General features: G+C 41.9%; 4 protein-coding genes across 8 annotated transcripts in view; 1 reads left to right on the forward strand and 3 right to left on the reverse strand.

Moving 5' to 3' along the window:
- LOC136423705 (cohesin subunit SA-1-like) overlaps positions 1–6,369 on the reverse strand; it is a 40,055-nt gene extending 33,686 nt beyond the window's left edge. For 3 of the 4 annotated variants that reach the window (XM_066411984.1, XM_066411986.1, XM_066411983.1), the window contains exon 1: positions 6,237–6,368. The gene's annotated coding sequence lies outside the window, so the exon portion shown is untranslated. Of the gene's footprint in view, positions 1–6,236 lie in introns of all 4 variants that reach the window. The other variant, XM_066411987.1, reaches the window with a different exon arrangement.
- Positions 6,370–7,240: 871 nt separating this feature from the next.
- Positions 7,241–12,946, reverse strand: LOC136423106 (retinal homeobox protein Rx-B-like). The gene is made up of 5 exons (XM_066411129.1): positions 12,426–12,946; positions 10,930–11,107; positions 9,991–10,114; positions 9,222–9,294; positions 7,241–8,273 (listed from the first exon to the last, which is right to left on the reverse strand). Exons 1-5 carry the CDS (start codon positions 12,550–12,552, stop codon positions 7,819–7,821), a joined length of 957 nt encoding a protein of 318 aa, XP_066267226.1. The 5' UTR covers positions 12,553–12,946; the 3' UTR covers positions 7,241–7,818.
- The window catches only part of LOC136423105 (chymotrypsinogen A-like), a 38,184-nt gene continuing 24,224 nt past the window's right edge, over positions 8,174–22,133 (forward strand). For both annotated transcript variants that reach the window (XM_066411127.1, XM_066411128.1), the window contains exon 1: positions 8,174–8,289. The gene's annotated coding sequence lies outside the window, so the exon portion shown is untranslated. The remainder of the gene's footprint in view (positions 8,290–22,133) is intronic.
- LOC136422956 (chymotrypsinogen A-like) lies at positions 17,313–21,663 on the reverse strand. Its single transcript, XM_066410896.1, has 6 exons — positions 21,558–21,663; positions 20,703–20,833; positions 20,273–20,352; positions 19,465–19,733; positions 18,547–18,683; positions 17,313–17,613 (listed from the first exon to the last, which is right to left on the reverse strand). Exons 1-6 carry the CDS (start codon positions 21,601–21,603, stop codon positions 17,452–17,454), a joined length of 825 nt encoding a protein of 274 aa, XP_066266993.1. The 5' UTR covers positions 21,604–21,663; the 3' UTR covers positions 17,313–17,451.

The raw sequence follows: 22,133 nt of genomic DNA on the forward strand, positions 1-22,133 counted from the left end.
TAGAGTGTTAAGTGCCTCTCCTAAGGGCGCAACACTGGGGCCTGCAAGGGATTCCAACAGAAAACCTTTCGATTCTAAGTCGACAACAGTAACCACAAAACCACCTTGCCACCTTCAGAGTGTGTGTCACTGTGCATGCATATGTCACTGTGTTTGTATGTGCGTGTGCATGTATACTTGTTGATTTTTTAGAGCCATTTATGGAATGTTCATGAAATAGCAGGAGTTAATATTTACATACCACTGTGCCACACGATTAAATGGCTGACCGATACAACATTTAAATGTTAAAGTTGATAGATCTTATGTCCCTTGCTAGTGGTCGACAAAAAAAATGTTTTCATTAGGGAAACACAACATTTTTTCCAAGGCCTAAATACCTTGCAGACGCACCCACGAATTCCCAGTCACATGGCATCGCATCAACACTAATTTCTTTGTTGTTAAATAGCCACTAAATTCTGTTTCAAGTTATTAAGCTTAAACTATGACAGGATTTCACCCTTAAGTTCCAGGTATTTGATCACTGCATCATAGAAAGGGAAACAAACCCTGTGAAACGAACACGATTCAACGACAGGTCATTTTCCGTAACGTGAGAGATTTTTGACCAAAAGAACGTTATTAAGTACCGTTTGTGGACAGTCTGGACCTTAATTGCTAACCCGGAGCCATCCCATTACAAAGGTGATTTGAAGAGAGACACACTGATAGCCTTTGGGTGTGGCTTGTTGGGATACTGGACTAAAACTTAAAACTGGGCTTGAAATACCTTCTACATATGCACATGAAAAATTTGTGTGTGAAAAATTTATGCATGACTAACATCTCAGTGATGTTTCTTCCCTTGACCGCTAAAATTACTAACCGCAATATTAAATGGATTTACAGTGAGTAGGCATAACTTGAGTTCTGCAAGTGTTTCTGATGTCTTATCATCATCATAGTTGCCGCACGAGAATAGTAGAACATGTACCAAGGCAGGCTGTTACTGTCACCTCATATGTACCTATATTTTACCTGCACTGGTCCATGATTATAAAAACAGTCTGCAACACTAATCATGCACAGCCAGGAACAGTCTAGAATTGCCTTGAATTTTTCACAGAAGCATCCAGATAAATACAGTAGATTTCAAGATTTTACAACCAGTACCAAGCACACACATTTTTTTAGGAAAGAAATTGGAAAGAAAATTAGTGGTGCAGGTAGAGCCTGCCTAGTAGGGGTGATTTCAACTGTTGCTTGCACTAGTGCAGGAATGCCCCCATTGTGTTGTTAACTGGCCATGAACGAGCTAATTGTCCGACAAGTAGAAAAAGTATTTTGAGCCCTGCTTGAAGTAGTCAGGTCTCAAAATTAATTTTGGGACACTAGGTACTGTGGCACACTGGTGCACACAAAAATCGGGAGCACAGCTCAAAATTTTGATGAACAAAAGTGAATATGCATCCAGTATTTTGAGCCCTAGTACTAGTGAGTGAGAAGCATATTAACAGAGCCATATCAAGTCTAGCCATAGCTATAACAGCAGACTGTTAAAGGTAGAATAGCACCGCAAAACTAACAAATGTTTCAAAACAATTTTTGGTCTTGATTGAGGCAGACAAGATTGTCGGGAATCTCAACGCTCGAAATAAACCACCTGCAATTCACACCAAATTTTCCATGAGTTGAGAAAAATATATCAACAATTTTTCCAGACAAGCGCCCTGTCGAACATTCAAGGTTCAATACAACTGCGTTCCTTAGAACAGCTATTTTCTTAGCTGTTCTTTTTCATAGGATATTGGCTGGTACCATCTTAGTATTCTTACTGTTATTATTTTCAGGGATATAACTGCTGAGGTAGCTTTTGGAACCAAGTTCATATTAGTTAGGAGGTTTGAAAACAACCAGTCACAAGATTGAACATTTGCTTGGTTTAGATCTACTTCTCACAATACTCAAATTTCTATATTTCACTTTTGAGGGAAAAACCTAAGGCCACACCAAATTATTTTCTTGGACATTTAAAATATTAAATCTAGCACAAGATCAAGATAACAACAGGACTGGGAGAAAATTTTAGTCTGGTCATATCAACTCTCTAAAACTGTGTTCCAGAGTACAGACTTTTTCCTCAGACTCAGTTATCATGGACGTTTTTCCAGTTTAACATTACTGTAAATGCAGAAATGTTCGCGGTGGCTTTATGTTCGCGGTTTTCGCACTGACTGTGTCCAATACTACATAGCAGTATGTGACTATAGCGCTGCCGCAAACTTTAAACCACCGCGAACACTCTATTTTCCACATGGCACAAAATAAAAACCATGCGAACTTAAATGCATTTACAGTATATCATTTCTTTTATTGGTTTATATCCACAAACCAACAAATTAAATAAGTCTGACCTAAGCCAACAGGCAATTTCTGCATTTACTGTAGCTAGCAGGGCAATGTGGCTTCAGTACGGCTTGCGTATTTAGCCAGGCACCCCTAACTCTTTTCGGTGTGTTGGGTTCTTCTACGTTCGGAGGTTTGACACCATAAGCTCCCTCATACATGGGGCCTCTGGCTTTACGTCCCCATCCCAAAGGAAAATGCAACTCTTTTTCAGTTTTGTCCAGACCCAGGCTGTGGATCCACGGAATCTAAATCAGATGTGGCGAGTAGAAGAGTAAGCAGACCACTAGACCATTTTAGTTGTGTTAAACACCAGTAAAACAGACATTAGTCAGTACAATTTCATCACAACTTGAAAGGCCAGTTTGCGATTCATCCTGAATTTTTCTATAAGATTATGAATATTGTATTTCTTTGGTAAAATCATCTCAAAGATTACTTCCAATTGACTTATCTTCTGACTGGATTCGGTAGATTGTAAAACAAGGCTACCTCCTTGAATGTAAAACCCTTAGCCACGCCTCACAAGCAATAAAAACAATTGATAAAGCGGTCTCATATCGCCAACAAAAACCATGCTGACCGTAAGCAATTTTTGCTGCTTCGAAGTCCAAGTTCAATCTTTCCGCTAAAGAAGTCGATCACGATTGAACAATCAATAAACTGATTTTTGGGCTCGAAATCTATAATTTTCAGAATCTTTATTTAGATTGGGGGAGAAAATATAGACAACTTGCAATTTTGCAAGATAAAAAAAATGTCAGGCTTCATGCCAAGAATCACAACTAATCTAACTAATATACTAGTAACAGCATGTGTTGTAATCGGGCTGCAAAATGGCTGTATCTAAAAAATGAAGTATCTACAGAAAGTTTCTACGTAATTGATAGAAGAAAGAATTTTGAGCCATGTGATTTGCATGTTACGGCCGTATACAAAACACCTTGGTTTCTTTGGTTTGTTCTTTGTTTTGCATCTCACTGTCTCTGTGCAAATAATTTTTATGTACCGGAAGGAAATGTACACAACTCCTACTCCTAGCCTCCTCACAGGCTTCTAAATGTTCCTGTCAACTTCCCCATAGGGATGCATGTATTATTGGCCCAAATTGGAATGTTCCTGTTACCAATTATCATTCTTGAATCTTACAGAAAATGGGACCCATCTGAAACCATAGCCACCAGGAAATAACAAAAATGTCATGCCACAAGGCCTGCTATGGAGGCTCAACACCTATATCTAAACAATTGATCAGACAAAAGACAGGAATCCAGACAATGCTATCACGTATCTACAGACCCATATAGGTTTCTTTTGCATTCAAGCTAAAATAAGATACCAGAATATTAAGGTCGTTCAGGTCCAAATCCCTTACAAAGAGCTATAAAAAAAAGGCGTGACCAATCAATTGGCATTTACCACTGCGGACAAAGGAAATATTTCCGAAATCACTAGTTATCATCTTGACTTCCCACTAAGCAAAAGATGTGCTGACATTTTTTCGCTGACAGAACTTGATAGCTTAAGAAGGCTATGTGTAGGCTAGCTTTTTGAAAGTTGTAAAATATCAATAATTTTGAGGTACCCTTTGCCAAAGCCAATCATGAGGTCAGCTTTACCTCCAAATATGTTGTGCTGAATTTGCTTCAATGGTATCAAGGAGGTTTAAATACTCTATTTAAACCTCCTTGATGGTATTCAACAAGACCTAAGGTTTATTTTTATACAAACTAAGATAGAGAAGTAGGCTCCAAGTCTACTGTAGGGAGAATCAAGTTTAGACAAATAACAAATAAGGGACATTGAAAATTCCCGCCTGGATGAGTTATCAAAAACAATGTGTCATGCCAGGTGAGCAGAAAAAGACCTGTCATCACAGTTTTGGACATACCAAACTGTATCTATCGGCTGGCCAACTCCCCTGGCACGTTATATTTCTATTTGGCCGATTTCTACATTTTCCGGCAACGCCTGGTAGAGGCTACACATGTAGTTTTGGATACATGTAAGAATAGCATGACTAAAACACTGTGGATCCCTTTATACAATATCATTCAGTGTAATTTCAGTGTTTTAACATGTCCATATCTAAGAAAATATGTAAAAATTACATTCGATGCAACTTACCCAATTGTTATAAAAATGGTAAAAATTGATGACATTATGTTCCAACTTCTAGTAATAAATATCTTCAGAGAATTGATATGTTAGCATGGTGATAGCAATGTCCAGTTTGGAACAAGCATCAAAGAAATAAGATCAACATGTGTATTACCTCAGAAACCTAGCTTATCTAAACGCAATGAAGCAGCAAGAATTTAACCACCAAATTCTCATTGTTTGCGATGTGATATAACAAAAAAGCAAATTCAGTATCTATTTTTAGTTTTTGTCAAATTTAATGGTGGGAACGATTCCAGAAAAATGCGAAGCTCATTCAACAAAGGATCACAATGCTTAATATGATGATATATGGTCTTTCCCTTGTTCTATGAGTGTGTGAAAATGTTCTGAAGCATAAAATAGAAATACAGTGAACGTGAAAGTTGAGTACCTTTTTATAGTTTTTCTTACATTTTCTTCACAGAACGATGGGAAAAGTTCCCGAGAAATACAATTCTCACTGCACGATAATACACAGATATATATAACAAAGGATCCCAATACTTAAAAATGATAAACGGTCTTTCCTTTGTTCCGTGAGTGTGTGAAAACGTTCTGAAAAGCGTACGCACAGCCAGCCAGCCTGGCCAGTGTTAGGCTATTTGTACTTATACAGGATCTGGGAGAGGCTCAACCAGTCATGCAAATTACCCGGGGACCATCCATTCATTCTTGCAGACGGGGGTCAAATTTCACTCCAAGAAATCTTATACACACAGGAATACTTCGTATTTTAATAGAAAAATGTACTATTTCATAAAAATTAAAAACTTGCATTTTGTAAGGGATGGTTTATGTGGAATGTGTGGGGTGGGGGAGGAAAGGGAACCCTAAAGGAAGTAGAAATGATCGCCCCCCCTTGTTTACAGGCGGGCCCCTCTGATGACCCCGCCACAGTCTGATAATTTTCGCGCTCTAAAACATTTTTTTCGCGGTAAAAAAAAAAGCTCTGACAAGCCCCACCCAAACGCCCACTAGTTCTAATTCTTACCTCAAAATCACCCTAATTTTACCTCAAATATATTTCAGAGCACGTAACCGAGCTAATAATTCATTTTTAGCTGCTAGCGAGGCGGGTTTTGTCGAGGAAAATACAACGAGACATGTACGAATACACACACCTATTTTCTTTCTGGAATAAAATATAATCTCTCAGATGTTGCACGACATTTTACCTCAGAATATACCCAAAATTTAACTGCAATTCTAACCGAACCCCACACAGATCAGACTGAAGAGATTTGTCGTGTAATTATTGAAACAAAGGCGAGGTTTCTGGAACCACGGCCGCCGAAACAATTCCCGCCAGATGAAACACAGAAAATCAGACGATATTTCTGCACAGAAAAATTTGCCGACACAAAATTGAGCGAATCTTTCCCTAAAAATTACAGCGAGAGCTAACGCTAGGACACTGTGGGTTGAGGAAAAGGGGCTGGGCGAGTGATGTGCGGCTTGCTGCGCTGGGTTTGAGCTCGAAGAGCGGCGAGCAGGACAAAAATGGAGCCGCGCTTTCTGCCTAACATTCCGACCACAAGCCAGGCACAACTCAAAAGCGCCATCTTGGATCTCTCGCCAGACGTGACCCGCCGAAAATCGCACCCAATTTTCCTTCTTCTTCTTCAAAAAACTACACAAGTTCTGCACAAAATACGACCCTGGATACGCAAAGATTCGGTACTCACCGAAGGTTTTTAGTTTGATGACCCTTCCGTGCGAAAAATCGGTGGAAATCCACTGGCGGGAAACACCGCGTCGTTCAAACCCACAGATTTGGCGCTATTTTGGTGACGTCACGCGCCAGCTAGACATGACGTAAGTCAGTGGCGCCACCTAGCAGAATCTATCTAACTTGCAGCCTCTTAAGCTTTCTCAGTGGGATTTTGATAAGGTAAAGCATTTAATCCTTCAGATGAGCGGTTCAAATACAGACCTTGTGCTGTCTGCAGTTTTGGCGCATGTTACAAATTTTATTTAAAAAATCGTGTTAACTGTAGCTGGTTGAAAATCAGTCAATTGTCTAGTCTTTAGATTCTTCCCATCTTTTTTGAAAGAAGAAGAGTTGAATTAAGGTGTACGAACAGAAAGTATCATGTGACATTCGTCCCCATTACAGCCTCTCGCCTACACATGAGTCTTTCGAATTACTTTAATAAATTACTTATAATTTCCCTTTCAGAAGATTTTTAAACAGTCAAAAACTTCTAATCTCTGAGCAGATCGATGGCTTAGGCTTGTTTTGCCATGACTTCGAATTCTGTGGCGATTTCAGAGCCGGTCTACGTCATGAGTATAGCAGGTATCTTATCTTACTGGATTTGCGGCACGTTGGCGACCTTACTGTAGCGGTTAATGATTATACTCAGATATGCCGCAACCGAGCGATTTGACAGAGCGTTCAACGAATTTCATCTATGAAAAACTAATATTTTTACGCTTTATGTTTTGTTGTCTCTTTTGTCATACTTACGTACGTTTTGCATGACATTCCCATTATAAAGGCAAGGGTAACACAAATCCAATTTAGGTCGCAGCGAAGTCGTCAACGTGGCGCAGTCCAGTAAGATACCCCTATACTATGATTTGATAATTTAATATACCACATTATTGGGTACGCCTTGGCCCACCGAAGAACACTCCAGTCACAAATAATTCATAAAGATGAACAAACATAACACAATAGACAAAGAAATGTCATACGAATTTATTCTTTTCCGTCAGAAGGTGTATACGTAATAACTATTCTGGTATGTAGAAAAAACGTGCAGAAATATCACGAAATCAGTAATACAATATAAGGCACTGTTGGCAGCCGTTTGTAAAACACGAACATGCAACGGAAACAGACGGTAGTGACACCCTAAATCTTCACAATCGACGATGCAAAGTTGAACAATACAGAGCACAATTCACTTTGGTTAACTTGAGTTCTTTTTGTAACATATCTATCCCTTCCAGGATGTATATATGCTACTACGTACTCGCAAAGGATCTTGTAAAAGGATCACGACTTTAAATATAAGAGCTAGAATTCGAAGCTCATAACCATAGCATTATTTGAATCTCAACAAAGAAATTCATCTGAGTTGCTTATACTTTGTTTGTTTGTTTGTTTGTTTGTTTGCTTGTTTTGTTTCCGTTATTTCTGTGTAAAGTAGAGATAGACTAGAGATAAACATGCGAATGCAGATATCATACTGTCACACAACTGTTATAGTATCTCAGAAAATATCTAGAAAGTTTGTTTTTTTATTAGTAAATGGAAGGTCAAGTAGAGGAGAGCTTTTCTTCGAATTGACGAGCTCGCATCCTCAGCGTGCCGAGGCTGGCCAGCCTTCGGTACTCCCCAAGCACCCCCGCCGAGAAGCTCTTCTCCGCGTTCCCCTGGCGTTTCCCCTTGTGTTTCTGGAGGGACGCCGGTTCTCTCGGGGCACCTGGCCCTTGCGGTGGGCTGTCACCATGGAGACTGGTCGGCAAGAGACCCATCTGTGACGTCACGCCCTCCTGTCGAACGTGTGACGTCACAGAAGCCCCCGGAAGTGACGTCTGCGAGGACTGAACGAAGGTGAGATGTGACGTCATCAGGGAGGCTGGCAGGAGGAACGGGTGGTGGGCGGCTGTGGTCCAGCCGGATGTGACGTTGCTGGTCTCGGGAAGACTTCCTCTGAGGAGCCGCCGAGCGCTGCAGGAAGAAGACCCTGCAGCCAAGGAGCAGTACAGCCCTTGGGAACAGAACAGGTTGCAGTTAGAACAGGTCGTAGTTTGAACAGGTTGTACTAAGAACATGTTATACTAAGAACAGGAACAGGTTGTAGTTAACGTTAGAACAGGTTGTAGTTTAATAGAACAAGTTATACTAAGAACAGGTTGCAGTTAGAACAGGTTATAGCTAGAACAGGTTGCAGTTAAACCAGGTTGTAGTTAAGACAGATACAAAAACGTTTGGCAAAAAATGTTGACTTCATTATATGAAATGCAAGTAATCAGGAAGTACATTGAACAAATTACCAAACACGCAGAGTTTGGTATACTGAATAATAGATTATTCATTTCTTCATTTTTGGTCTTTTGCATCTCCTTCTTTGACTTATTTTTTGGAATTAGCTTTGGCATTCTACGACATTAGTACCCGTTTTCCGATATATGTTTTTGCAATTTTCAGCGTGTATTTTGTCATGTTGCGTCTGCTTTGTACGATTTAAAGTATGGTCGAAAACTTTTTTTAAAAGTTCGAAAATTGATGCACATGTGGATGTCCTCCATGTAATCGAATCAGCATGGCATAACTAGCATCAAACACAATGCAAGGAACACATACTGTAAATGCAGACATGTTCGCGGTGGTTGTATGTTCGCGGCGGCGTTTCACCGGAAACTTAAAACCACCGCGAACATTTTGTCTGACACTGTAGCAGTATGTGACTATAGCGCTGCCGCAAACTTAAAACCACCGCGAACATTTTGTCTGACACTGTAGCAGTATGTGACTATAGCGCTGCCGCAAACTTAAAACCACCGCGAACATTTTGTCTGACACTGTAGCAGTATGTGACTATAGCGCTGCCGCAAACTTAAAACCATCGCAAACATGTCGTCATGTTACCCTTACCGCGAGATAAAAACCAACTTAAATGCATTTACAGTAACAGAACGGAACATTGGTAACTTACTGTTGAGTTGGTCCGCAGACCGCCGGGGAGTTTCGCGCTTGCGCCACTTGGCTCGTCTGTTCTGGAACCAGACCTGTCAATCAAATCAAGGACTTGATCAAATTATACAGAGAAACCGCTTTTGAAATCAACCGGCCATTTCCCCCATTGTTCATAATCACGGGAGGTAATTTTCATTATAGCCACTCATGTCAAACATCAATCATATTTGATTAGACCAATCAGTCCAATTTACCATAATTATGTTATTGAACCTAAATATCCCGTATCGAATGTCTACGTGCTAGTTTTACACGATACATTTGGCTCAACGTCATACATTTTGAAAGGACGATACGACGAGTTAAGTTTCGATTATGATAATAGTGCAACCTTTAAAGTACGTTAAAACGTGTAATCTTCATATATCAACATAAATCCGATGGGTTACATAAATCCGCCACTTTGAAAAACAGTGGGTTTGAGAGATCTCTAGTGCAGCACCCCCAGGTATGCATAGTTTAGATATACAGGAGTGCATTATACTGGGGGACGTTGGTTTGGAGATCTGTTTGGACGTTTATTTTCAGGGTGGCGGAATTATGTACTCTGGTGGAATTATTTTAGTAGATGTTAACAGTATTAAAGTCACATCAAGTCAAATCAACCTGGTAGGAAAACAACATAGAAAATAGATTGAACGTTTGACATCACGACATTTAATTCTGCTGTCATATACTGGTTACATGAATAAGTTATCAACTAACCAGTTAATAACTCATCAACTAACCTGAACCCTAGCCTCGCTCAGGTTCAGTCTCATGGCCAGCTCTTCACGCGCAAAGACGTCTGGGTAGGGGGCTCGTTCGAAGGCCTTTTCGAGTTCCTCCAGTTGATAAGTTGAAAACGTTGTCCTAAATTAGAAACGAGATAAAGACACATTTGCTTAAGGAATTGGAATGTGTAAAGTAAAGGTAAGGTAAAGGTAGTCCCATAACCATTTTGAGGCCGTAGGGGGCAGTGGGTTGTTATCCACTGTTTCTGAACTGGGTTTGTGTTACCCTTGACTTTGCAATTGGAATACCATGCAAAATGACTAAAAAGATCAAAATTTTAAACACATAAACCATAAAAAGATTCGTTTTTTCATGGATTACATTCTTAAAGCGCTCTGTCAAATCTCTCGGTTGCAGAGAGATCGCAAACGTGCCACAAACCCGCCTCAGGGCAAACACACTTGTGCGTTTATTCAAGAGCGTATGAGCTGCACATGAACTTTTTTTTTGGTTTATGTACAGTTTGAAGGGAAGAAGTTGTTTTCTACTTGGACCCACCCTTGTGCAGCCTAGTTATCGAACCAAAGAAATTACTTCTTCGGCTGCAAACTTAAACATGTTAATACGCAACTCATGTGGACTTGCATATACGCACAAGTGTGACGGGGCCCTTAGACTAAGTTTGGCAGCACGTCGTCAGAACGTAATGCGTATACGGTAATTAGCCTCCTATTCAAACATATCATAACTACCGTATCTCTTTTGTTCTCTTTGGTCAACGTTGCATCGAAGTAACAGCCGTTGCATGAGCTAGATATGTTATTGGGCACAACTAGCTATAGATGAACCAATATGCGAGATATTAACCTTAGATACGCGAACACGACCTTAAACGCTTACGTTCTGCCGACGTGCTATGTTTGGTCCTTGTATCAGCTCACAGTATCACTCACCTGTACCTGGTCTTTTTCTTCTTTCCCCCTCTCTCGTCTTTATCTTCGGCGTCTGCCTCCTCGTTTGCCGGTGACCTTGACTTGTGCTTGGGTTCAACTCTAGAGGTCGTGGCGATGCCTCGTGCGTCGTTGTCTTCACCCGCCCTCTTGTTACTAACGGTGTCTTCTACTAAAACCACTGTGGTGTAAGAATAGAGAGAAGTTATGCTGGAAAAAGACAAGTTGACAAGATATGTAACAATCTGCTGGATAGTAACATGGTTACACAAAATTAGCGCCTGTACGCTATATATATATATATATATATATCCATATGTTTATGCTATTCTATGTATGATGTTTGTATTACACGACATTTATACATTCAATAGAACTCTAACCCGGGACTCCAGGCAACAAAAACTATCAAATATAGCAGTTACATGTATAATGTAATAGCTAATACTTTTCGGTTTATCAGTTCACATCGAGCCCGGTTTCCCACAGAATTACAAAACCTTATTCTCCAAGCAGAGGTTTCAAACTACTCTCCAAGCAGAGGTTGGTGGGGAAGATCGTGACCGTTTTATCATATGCCCAGTTTTTCGTCCGCTATCCCCACGTCGGAAAAATTTGTGGGGATAGCGGGCGAAAAACGGGGCATACGATAAAACGGTCACGATCTTCCCCACCAACCTCTGCTTGGAGAGTAGTTTCAATCGGGAGGCTAGGAGTGATCGCGATTTTAAAGGCCCACTATGTAGGATTTTGGCGCAAAAATTGAAAATATTCTTGTGAATAAAGCTAAATGTTAATGGCAGGTACTGACATGTACAACCCCTTTTCAGCATATTTTCTTCATTATTTCGTCTGTTTTTGGTGTTTGTGAACTGTACAAAAACAAAACAAAAACTCCCGGACACCACCTCAATAGTAGATAAGCAACAACATGCCAGTGCACTGGAGGACCCCCATGGTGGTCTAATCACTTAGGCACACTTTAGACTGCCAGATGTTAGGGTTAAATAATAAATAACAAATAACTATTAATTTATTCTAGAGAGTCTACTTTGAAGGGTATCAATAAAGTGTGGTTATTTTCCCTTCAAAACTGCAAGAACTCTGGTAAGGATGATTTTTTACAGAAACTGGTGAACTGTAAACAGGCACCCAACTGGGCAATGTGTTAGTTTCACACTATGTGTTGTTTTGGATGGAGGATAACAGGTTTTTTTTTAAAGTTGTTTGTATGATGCAGTAATGTTGTAACCTCCCTTCCTGAATATCGGTTAGCGATTCTATAGAGTTGATAAAGCTTGCTATGCAAAGAAACAGTAGGAAAATCTACTTTCTGTATTGGCCTAAAACTACATAGTGGGTCTTTAAGGAGGGAGAGCAACGTTAAAAATCGCGGCCACTCCTAGCCCCCCGATCGAAACCTCTACTTGGAATAATATAACCTATCCCTAAAACCTTAATGTTGTTAACAATAGCTCTACACAGGGAAACTTTCTCACCTTCTTGCTCCCTGTCGTCGACTGGTGGTGGCGTGGCTTCTCTGACGTCGTCATCCCAACCAAGGATGTCCCTGACAGTGAAGCCCGTCAAACGACGTGAAACCGACGCTCCCTGGTTCGATGTCATTTCCAACGTTAGACGATTCCTAGCCCAAAAAACTGAGAGCGTTCCCTAGAACTCTGCCGTAAACCCGTATACTTTCTCCTTCAACGTTCAAATCTTCCCCGTCACAAATTTGAAAAGAAAATCATCCACTGGATCTTTACAAAAGTCAAGAAGTTTCGATACAAACAGAATTTTCACAAACTCACGGCACCAACTTTGTCAAATTAGCACAGCGCGAATGTTTGGACCGCCGGTGCTTGCTGAACGTAGCAGATATTTTGTGGACAGTTGATTCGAAGAGAGCGAAGCTAGCCTGTCGTCCGTCCACTACAGAAGACTGCAAAGTAACAACTGAGAATGGCTCAGGACCAGGAGTGACTGCTTCCCACCCCTATATACAAGTCTGCCCGCTTCAACACTCGTTAACCTTGTACATTACTCCCTCGGCGCGCTGCAACCGTCCCTAACAATACCCGGAGATGGGGGTAAATTGGTCGCCATTATAGCGTTGACCCTTTGGGCAGCTGATCTAACTGATGATAATTGCTCAATTATATCGCGGAGAATAAATAACGGTTAGACAGACAATTGATATCACTTGATATAGCAGTTTATCAACTCGCGGTAACGATCAAATTTCAGCATAACTTTCGTAGAAACTCCGAGCAATATACCGTGTAAGGAATCTAAAAGTGTCGAATTCACGGTAACTTTAGCTGAAAACCTTTGAACACAAAACAAAACATAAGCCATGTCCCGAGGCTTGAATTCGATTCTATTCAAATGTCAGCGTTTGTTCCTTGTGTATCTATAAGTTTATTCAAAGGTGGGCAACGTTAAACGGTGTTAGTTTCTTGGTCACTTCTACGTATTGATTTCTTCTAGATACATTTGTTTGAAGAAGTTTCTTTCACTTGTATTATAGTATCATCTGCAACGATTATGTAACTTGATGTTGAACATGTTGGCTCGGCCTATTTCCCGACCACCATTTGTGTAAACGGTCTAGTTACCCCATCAGGATCAATTTCAGCAATTTCCTACATTGAATACATGTATGTATGATTAGACTAAGCAATTTCAAGGGGGCAAATTAAGTGCACTGTGGCAGAGTCCACGGCCGCCAGTCCCTAGTGGTCGCCATGTGGGAAAGGATAGATGGACAGGAAGACAGGGATAGGAAAACAAAACAAACAAATTAAAGAATGAAATTAAAGAGAGAGAGAGAGAGAGAGAGAGAGAGAGAGAGAGAGGCAGAGACAGAGACAGAGAGAGACAGAGAGAGACAGAGGGGGAGAGAGAGGGTGGCGGTGATATACAGAGAGAGGGAGGGAGGGAGAGAGAGAGATTGGCAAGGTTCTGTTTTGTTTTGTTTTTCTAAAGAAATGTATCAAACGCTTACACTTACACATACACACTCATCTGCTCACAACCGTATGATGTACCACCAGTGATTTAAGTCTGTAGGTACAGATGGTCACGGGCAGTGTTGTAATATTAAACTTTCCTTCAACAGATACGTATATATTTATATATATACGTATATATTCACATTTTGTACCGAAACTTAGCTATAAAACGCTACTAGGCCGGTCAGGTGTCACGAACTTAACGAAGGCAGAATGGTATGATGTTTTCTAGCTCCAGATTTCTGTTAGCCTCTACCAGGTTCCAGAGGCGGCTGGAAAGAGCAGACATTGACAAAATAGTTTGCTATAGGGGTATAGTTTGCCGCTCTAGGATGGAATATTGGACCCTGTCTCCGTAGTCGACTTCCTTAGCATACTATTCACTCTATTTGGCCAATTTCTACTGTTTTTCCAGCCATCCGCGGAGCCTGGTAGAGGCTAGATTTCTGTTACAAAGAGCCAGTTTTTAACAAAGCAAGGAAACGTAACGGTTTCTCACCACTTCTGCTTGGAGATCGTGTCAGGTGTCAAGAAGATTACGTCATCCGTCATCATTTCCAGACTCCTGGCCGGACCCCAAATGGTGGGAAATTATCGTGCAGTTCCCGCGGCAACAATTCCGTCCAATTTGACATTATAGCGAGGTCACGCAGTGACCTGTATAAGTAATTTATCATCGCGGGGTGCTTCATTCAACAAGACAATTTCTGTCACGACTGTCAAAGTTATGATTATAAAAAAGAAAAGAAAATATGCTTGTGTAAACAACATAAGCAACTATTTGATAGAAAAGTATTCGTGTAACCGTCTCCTTTTCTTGCAACTTAAGCCATTTGAAAATTAAACCGGTTCATTGAAAACGCAATTTCTGCCAGGATTGTCAAATTTATAAAAAAGAAAAGAAAATAGTAAACAACATAAGCAACTACTTGATGGAAAAATCATACGTGTATACGTCCACCTTTTTGCAACGTTAGCCATTTGAAGATAGACCAATAAAACTGACGGTTAACATAGCCAAATTGAATGTGGAACAAGTTTCAAGGGAAAATATTTGTAACACTGAATACGATATGCGATGGTACAGGGATAAGTTGTTATCTAGCAGTCTAAAGTATAACTTCTCATAACTATGTTTGTGAGTTTAGAGACGCTTTTGAAGTTTGCAAATCATGTAAAAAAAATATCATATTATAAACCAACAAATCCATTGCGCACATAAGGCTGGAAAATGGCAATTTCTAAAGGATAATTTCTTACAACGGTGTTTTATTTGTGACCTTAGAAAGACTTCTAAAATTTGCAGAACATGTAAGACTATTGTATTATAAACCATATTCATTGCGCACATAGACGTTAAAAAGGGCGCAATCTTCAAGCAATGTCGTTAAATTAACAAACGAATCTCTCACTCAAACGGTAATTGATATAAGGCTTTTCATAAATTGTATCTGTATCTAGCAACGTTTTGTGACAAACCATATTACGGCCGTTTCCTGATAAACATGCATAATGCTCATCCAACAGATCATTCATATTGCATAAATCATCCCTCTCTATCCGTATTTAGCGTACAGTTAAGTACAACTAAACAAATCTCTCTCTCTAACTGTAATTGATAGAAGGCTATCGTATCTGTATCTAGCAACGTTTTGTGACAAACCATATAACAACCGAATAGCAAGGTTCTTTTATTCACAACCAAGTATTTTACAAGAGCCTGTCGTTTCGAGGACTGTCTGTCATCTTCATCAGGGCAATACTGACTGGTTCACAGTGCACAGAAGCTAGGTGTTACTACTAACAATGCAGGCCCAAACGTAAAGTATTGTTAGTCTCCAAGCAGACCTACGGGTTGGCAAAGACCGTATCCAACAGGCAGAAGGAGTTTTCATAGCCAACCCAAGATTGCACTATAGGCTCCTTCTTCCAGTTGGATACGGTCTTTGCAATCTATTGGGTCTGGTTGGAGACTAAAGTATTGTTACATTGATAGTCATTTGCCAACCTGATGAAATTATTCACGCATATAATAACCGTTTTCTGAAAACATGCCCATTCCTCTCTACCCGTATTTAACGTACAGTTAAGTACAGAGGCGATATTAGGACGTAAAACCCGTCCCTGACCCCTATGTCTTCCAATTTGTTTTCGAACCAGCTGCTCAAACTTATGCCTTACAGCGATCGGTACTGTTATTAGCGCGAACAATGGCAAAATCAACAAGCTATCACCGTCCTATTGTCTCCCCAGATGTGGCGTGATACTGTATTTGTTTTCTCTCTAACAAAGCGGAGAAGTTAAGGACTCAAGCCCGAAGGGTGAATCGATAAATCATGATTTATGACGTGTACACAATTGTGGGTGACGCGCCACTCAGTAGCAAACCGCTGATGAGTATGCGTGTCCATTCAAAATGCCCAACAAGCGGAAAATGATGCGTATTGACTGGACTTTGCCATCGTCTGACTACAGCCAATTTGTCCATTCTTGTTTGATCATTGTTTGATTTATGATTAAATTAGAGAAAGGCGTTACTTTTCTTTGTTTGTTGTCTGTTGTGAGAATAAGCCGTTTAGGTTACTATAGCCTTGAATGAGAAATAACAATGTGACGTTTTACTTCCATCGTTGAAATAGAAACTCTGTACTGTTGGGAACTAGACTTTGTAGACTCGTTTCACTCAGGATTTCATTTCACACGGCGAGCTTACAATGTCTGCGTCCCCCTCCCCCCTTGCCAAAATCATGTGACGCCTTAATTGACGATAATGTATACAATTCTTTTCCTGAAAGCATGTTTTGACAAAGAGGTCATGTACTCGTTTGGAAATATTGCTTCTGCCCAAGATAAATTGTTTATTGCCTTGCATTTTGGGTTAGTTGATACTTAAAGTTTCGGTCTCTTTCGACTTATGTAAATGTGGAATATATCGGGGCGTCCGGGAAGAGTTATATCTTTTCGACTGATTCGCAAAGATAACCACAGAGATTAGATATAATGTGGCATTAGAATGTAACATTTGTGAGCAAATGCAAATATTTCACCTACATCCTTCTGCTAGACTGCTAGGGTGAAATATGATTCCTAATTCGGTGGTTTTGTGGCATGCGCACCTAATAGGATGTGGAATATAAACTACAACTTTTACAAGTGACTATCCTACATTAGGACCACCTGGCCAATGTGACCACTTTTTGGCGGTCCCTAAGATAATTTTCCCGTTGACACAAGCATTAAGAATCCTGTCTATTCTGGGTGACCACCTGTCCATATAGACCAGATTTTATCACTCCCCTGAGTGGTCTTCCTGGGCAGTTTTGATTAAACTCATAGACACATAGACACAAATCAAAATACTACCAATCTCTCTTCAGTCAAATCATTTTTATTGTGACCAACGTCCGATAAATCCTTCCCAAACCCATTCAACTCTGTCTTTAGCAGACTTGCTTCGGCCTTTACCAATGTAAGGTACTGACAGCTAGAAAAGGCCGGGGGGAGGAAAGCTTCAGTTGCGGGCCATGGTGCTGTCGATCCACTGGCGCAGGTTGGTGACGCGTGCGTACACTCCGGGGTAGGAGGTAGTGCATCGCGAGCTTCCCCAGGACACAACTCCCACCAGGTTCCAGGCGCCGTCCTTCTGACACACAAGCGGGCCGCCGGAGTCACCCTGGGGGACAAGACATAAAGGGGAAACGTTAGAAATCGGTTGAGACGTGGCCTAGGGACAAGCACGATGCCGTGTGGTACACTGGGAGCTTCCCCAGGACACAACTCCCACCAGGTTCCAGGCGCCGTCCTTCTGACACACCCGCGGGCCGCCAAAGTCACCCTGGGGTACACAGAATAAGGGAAACGTTAGAAATCGGTTGAGACAGGGCCTAGGGACAAGCACGGTGCCGTGTGGGAGCTTTCCCAGGACACAACTCCCACCAGGTTCCAGGCACCATCCTTCTGACACACCAGCGGGCCGCCGGAGTCACCCTGGGGCCACACAAAATAAGGGAAACGTTAGAAATCGGCTGAGACGGGGCCTAGGACTGTGCTGTGCGGTACACTGGGAGCTTCCCCAGGACACAACTCCCACCAGGTTCCTGGCACCTTTCTTCTGACACACCAGCGGGCCGCCAGAGTCACCCTGGGGGAAATGTAAGATTTTTATCATGTCTTCAAACTGAAGAAATTCTCATGGATCCGGAATTCTATTAAGACAAAAGAAAAGAAACCACTAACAGTCAGAGATACACCAGCGAAGATACAAGAACCGGACGTTCTGCTGCAGTATCAGAGTCGGCCATCAGGGGGCCCAAAATTGACCTTGACCTTTGCGTCCACAACACCTACCCACATACCAAATATCATCGCAATCCATCCAGATTGTGCCGGATACGCACACACAAAGGATCACACAAACATGCCTGAAACTACCCCCCCCCCCCATTTCATGGAGGTAACAAAACTTCACATAACAACAAAACTTCACATAACAGATATTCGTTATTATAGTTGTTGCTTTGACCCCAAACAGCTTAATGAGCGTTCATGTACAGGAGTAGAGATGCCTTTATGTAGGCTTGATCGCAAACAAAATTTGTGTGCTTACCATGCAAGAAGAAGAGGCTCCTTCTGCGCCTGCGCAGATCATGCGGTCAGTGATGTAGCCGGTCCAGTAGTTCTCACAAGTCTGGGTGTCCACCAATGGGAGTTCTGCCTGTTGCAGTAGGTCAGGGGTGTTTTGATCTACCAATCAGAGAACAGGAAAGGGTACATTAAGAATTTGTTGTTGTTGTTTTTGTACGGAAAACGGATTTCCATGATATTTGGTATGCAGGTTGGGGGGGGGGGGGGGGGGTAAAGCCAAATACTAGTAGGCTTTGTCCTGTAATTCATGTTGATTTTAGAGATGTGTACATATGCAAAAGTCGGTCGTTCCTTTGTTCAGTTATCATCCTTGGAAGATTTTGACAAAAACGCCTCTGCAGTTCCAGAGCAAGCCGCTAGGGGGTCCAAACCTACAGCACTTCTTCCTTACACCACAAGCTACCTGCTACCAGGACCATTGCACGTTCAGGTCAAAAGATACAAAATGGAAGTTCTGCAGTACCAAGGTAACATACCAGGGGGCCCAAGACCAACCTGCACCTTCGTACTCCCAACACCTACCCACATACCAAATATCTTTGCAATCCATCCAGACGTCAAAATATAGAAAAGCCAGAAATTCTGCTGTCGTACCAAGGTCACACACCAGGGGCCCCAAAATCGACCTTAACTTTCGTCTTCTCAACACCTGCCCACATACCAAATATCATCAGAATCCATCCATGGGTTCTTGAGTTATGATGACTACAATAGTCTGGAAACACAAACAAACAAACAAACAAACACACACACACACGCGCGCGCGCGCACACACACACACACACAGACACACACACAGACACACCCAAAACAACATCTCCATATTTCATGGAGATAAAAATAATATTTCCATTTTCATGTAGATAATAAACAGACTCACGGTTGGACCGCAGCAATCCCCAACCGGAGACCATGCAGCGCGTCCCGGCCGGGAAGGACTCCTCGTCCCCGGAGTCTGCCAGACAGACGGGGTGGACCTTGTCACTCATCATGGCGGGGGTGGCCAGCTTCAGCAGGCAGATGTCGTAGTCGATGGTGCTGTCGTCGTACTGCGCATGGCACAACTTCTGGGAGATGCGCACGCGCTGGATGTCCTCGGCACCGCTGCCCCTGTCGTGCTCTCCCAGGATGACGTAATCAGAGGAAATGCTGCAAACGACAATAAGGGATGTGAGCAATGCAAATGGGACGATAACTTTCTTCTAGGACATAGAGATAGGTTTATAATATGAGTCACAAAAGGCTTCATAAACAATTATTTTCTCGTGATGGACACATCATTTGTACAAAAGCCAGATTGTACAAATGATGTGCACCTGCTCAATTGGGACCATAGCATTAAGCCCCCCTCTCACTGGACCCGTGGTACGCTGGCGGTGTCGCTGCGTCCTAAACTGGATTTGTGTTTCCCTTGACTTTATAAAAGGAATATCATTCAAAACGTACAAATATCATCAAAAAGACTATTGTCCAAGCAGTGGTTTCGGTCGAGCAAAAAACCACTACTACACCACTCGACCGAAACCTCTGCTTGGAGAATACAAAAAGACGACAAAACACACGAAGCTTACAAAGATTCCTTTTTTGTCGATGACATTTCTTGAGTGCTTTGTCAATTTGATCGGCCACAGCGACGCCGCCAGCGTGCCGCGGGTCCAGTGAGAGGGGGGGCATAAGCGTGACTGTACCTGGGATCACAGTGCGCTGCCGTGACCACCCATTCTTCGTTCAGAAGGGAACCACCGCAGTAGTGCCAGCCTGTAGAAGTCTGGGAAAATGATGATGGAAAAACGAAGAGTTATCATCGGAGAAAACAAAACATAGGCGAACAGCCATTGATCTGGGATCCACCCGAAAGTGCAGAAAAGCCCGTTAAATACCCGGCGGTTTTACGGGCTGTTTCCGCACTGTCGGGCGTGACCATTACGTGGCCCCGGCAGACACCCTGCGGCCCCCAGGCTATCTTTTTGCTCGGAGTTAAAATCAACACGGGACCCCTAACAAATAGACGCCGTGAGCTAATCGTGAGGTCACCGATGCAAATTTGGCCCAATCATTGCAAATAAAACTGTGTCATATTGAAAATGCAATTGAAAAACAGAAAATTTGTAGTTTTACCTGAAGAGACACCTGCCAGGGCCAGCTGTGTGGGACGGCCTCGGCTCCTCCAACGATACGCGCCTGATAGGGGTCGTACACCAGCCGCCTGGACTGGTGAGCCTGGATGGCGGGTGTTCCGCAGGTTTGGGCTGTAGATAACACAGAAGAACATTGCGTCAGTGTATCTGTGTACCGCCAGGTACCGCGGGGATATCTCCCGGTGCTCGCACGATTAGCCCACGGCATCTATTTTTTTTTATTGCATTTTCACATTAACATGAAGAAAACAATATGCAAAGAACAGAAGAACATACTACAAAGCATCTATTTCTACCGGGTCCCGCGTTGAATTTAAGTCCAAGTTAAAGTCACCGTGCGATGGCCGAACGGACCCAGAAATAGCCCGGCAACCGCAAGGTGTCCCACGTGCACGGGGCCACTTATACGTAGAGTCACGCCAAAAAACAGCCCTTGAACTACCTGGCGGGACCCTATTTTTGAATCGAGACCTATTAAAGCATTACCGTGTTGCATTTTCAAACAGCAAGCTTATGTATGAACACAGAAGGTGCCTCGAGCACGTTAATGCACGGAGAAGAGCTAGCAACCCCTCCCTGTAAAAAAGGCCCTGTTACAGAATTAACAGAAACAGCAAGAAAACTTGCTGAATTATGTGCCACTAGGCATATACTAACATAATTCCACCAATATAATAACATAATTGAACAACAACAATAATAAGGGAAGGAAATTTCGTTTTTTGCCTTGCTAGATGGTTATATTTCAATGATGATAAGTAAGAAGTATATGAGTACTGTCTCAGTACGACAAAACCATAACTTGAAGAAAGGAGATAACAACAAACAATCTTACCCTTGACGTAGGACGCCAGGGAAAGGATGCACAGAAACCAGATCATCTTGCTTGGAGTCGCTCAACACGTTGTAGAATGGGCCGTCGAGTGATGAAAGAACCTAGCATTGGCGCCGTTATTTATACAGAATCCGTGGTAGTAACCCAGAGAACAGCCCAGATGGTCGTGGTTAATGTGACTTTTAAGTTAGATTTATCATTCTATAGGAGTGTTTACCAACTTGTTATTTCTGAGAATATATTGATATATTGTATCAGAAGAGAGTACTTGAGCAATGTAAGCTTAAAATAGCCAACTTATGTTGTGTTGTGCTGTGCTGTGTTGTGCTGTTTTGTTTTGTGTTGTGTTATATTGTTTTGTGTTGTGCTGTGTTGTGTTGTGTTGTGTTGTGTTGTGTTGTGCTGTGTTGTTGTGTTGTGCCGTGCTATGCTGTGTTATACTGTGTTGTGTTATGTTGTACCATACAAATTGCGCGGTTGCTTTTGTATCGGTCAATAGAGCATACCACATACTCACACTTTTCCGTGTAGGATGAATAATGGCAACGACTAACAATACATCTTGAAATGATCCCC

This window comes from Branchiostoma lanceolatum, chromosome 17 (genome assembly GCF_035083965.1).
Source record: "Branchiostoma lanceolatum isolate klBraLanc5 chromosome 17, klBraLanc5.hap2, whole genome shotgun sequence".
Taxonomy (NCBI): Eukaryota; Metazoa; Chordata; class Leptocardii; order Amphioxiformes; family Branchiostomatidae; genus Branchiostoma; species Branchiostoma lanceolatum.

What these genes read in the sequence shown, in the direction of transcription:
- LOC136422956 (XM_066410896.1), bottom strand. Translation starts at nt 21,603, where the DNA reads ATGATCTGGTTTCTGTGCATCCTTTCCCTGGCGTCCTACGTCAAGG. An exon ending in CCTGGCAGGTGTCTCTTCAG is followed by an intron (nt 20,353 to 20,702) that starts GTAAAACTACAA and finishes TCATTTTCCCAG; the next exon opens with ACTTCTACAGGCTGGCACTA. An exon ending in GCAGCGCACTGTGATCCCAG is followed by an intron (nt 19,734 to 20,272) that starts GTACAGTCACGC and finishes TGTCGTTTGCAG; the next exon opens with CATTTCCTCTGATTACGTCA.
- LOC136423106 (XM_066411129.1), bottom strand. Translation starts at nt 12,552, where the DNA reads ATGACATCGAACCAGGGAGCGTCGGTTTCACGTCGTTTGACGGGCTTC. An exon ending in TGAGCGAGGCTAGGGTTCAG is followed by an intron (nt 9,295 to 9,990) that starts GTTAGTTGATGA and finishes TTTGATTGACAG; the next exon opens with GTCTGGTTCCAGAACAGACG. An exon ending in GTCTGCGGACCAACTCAACA is followed by an intron (nt 8,274 to 9,221) that starts GTAAGTTACCAA and finishes TCTGTTCCCAAG; the next exon opens with GGCTGTACTGCTCCTTGGCT.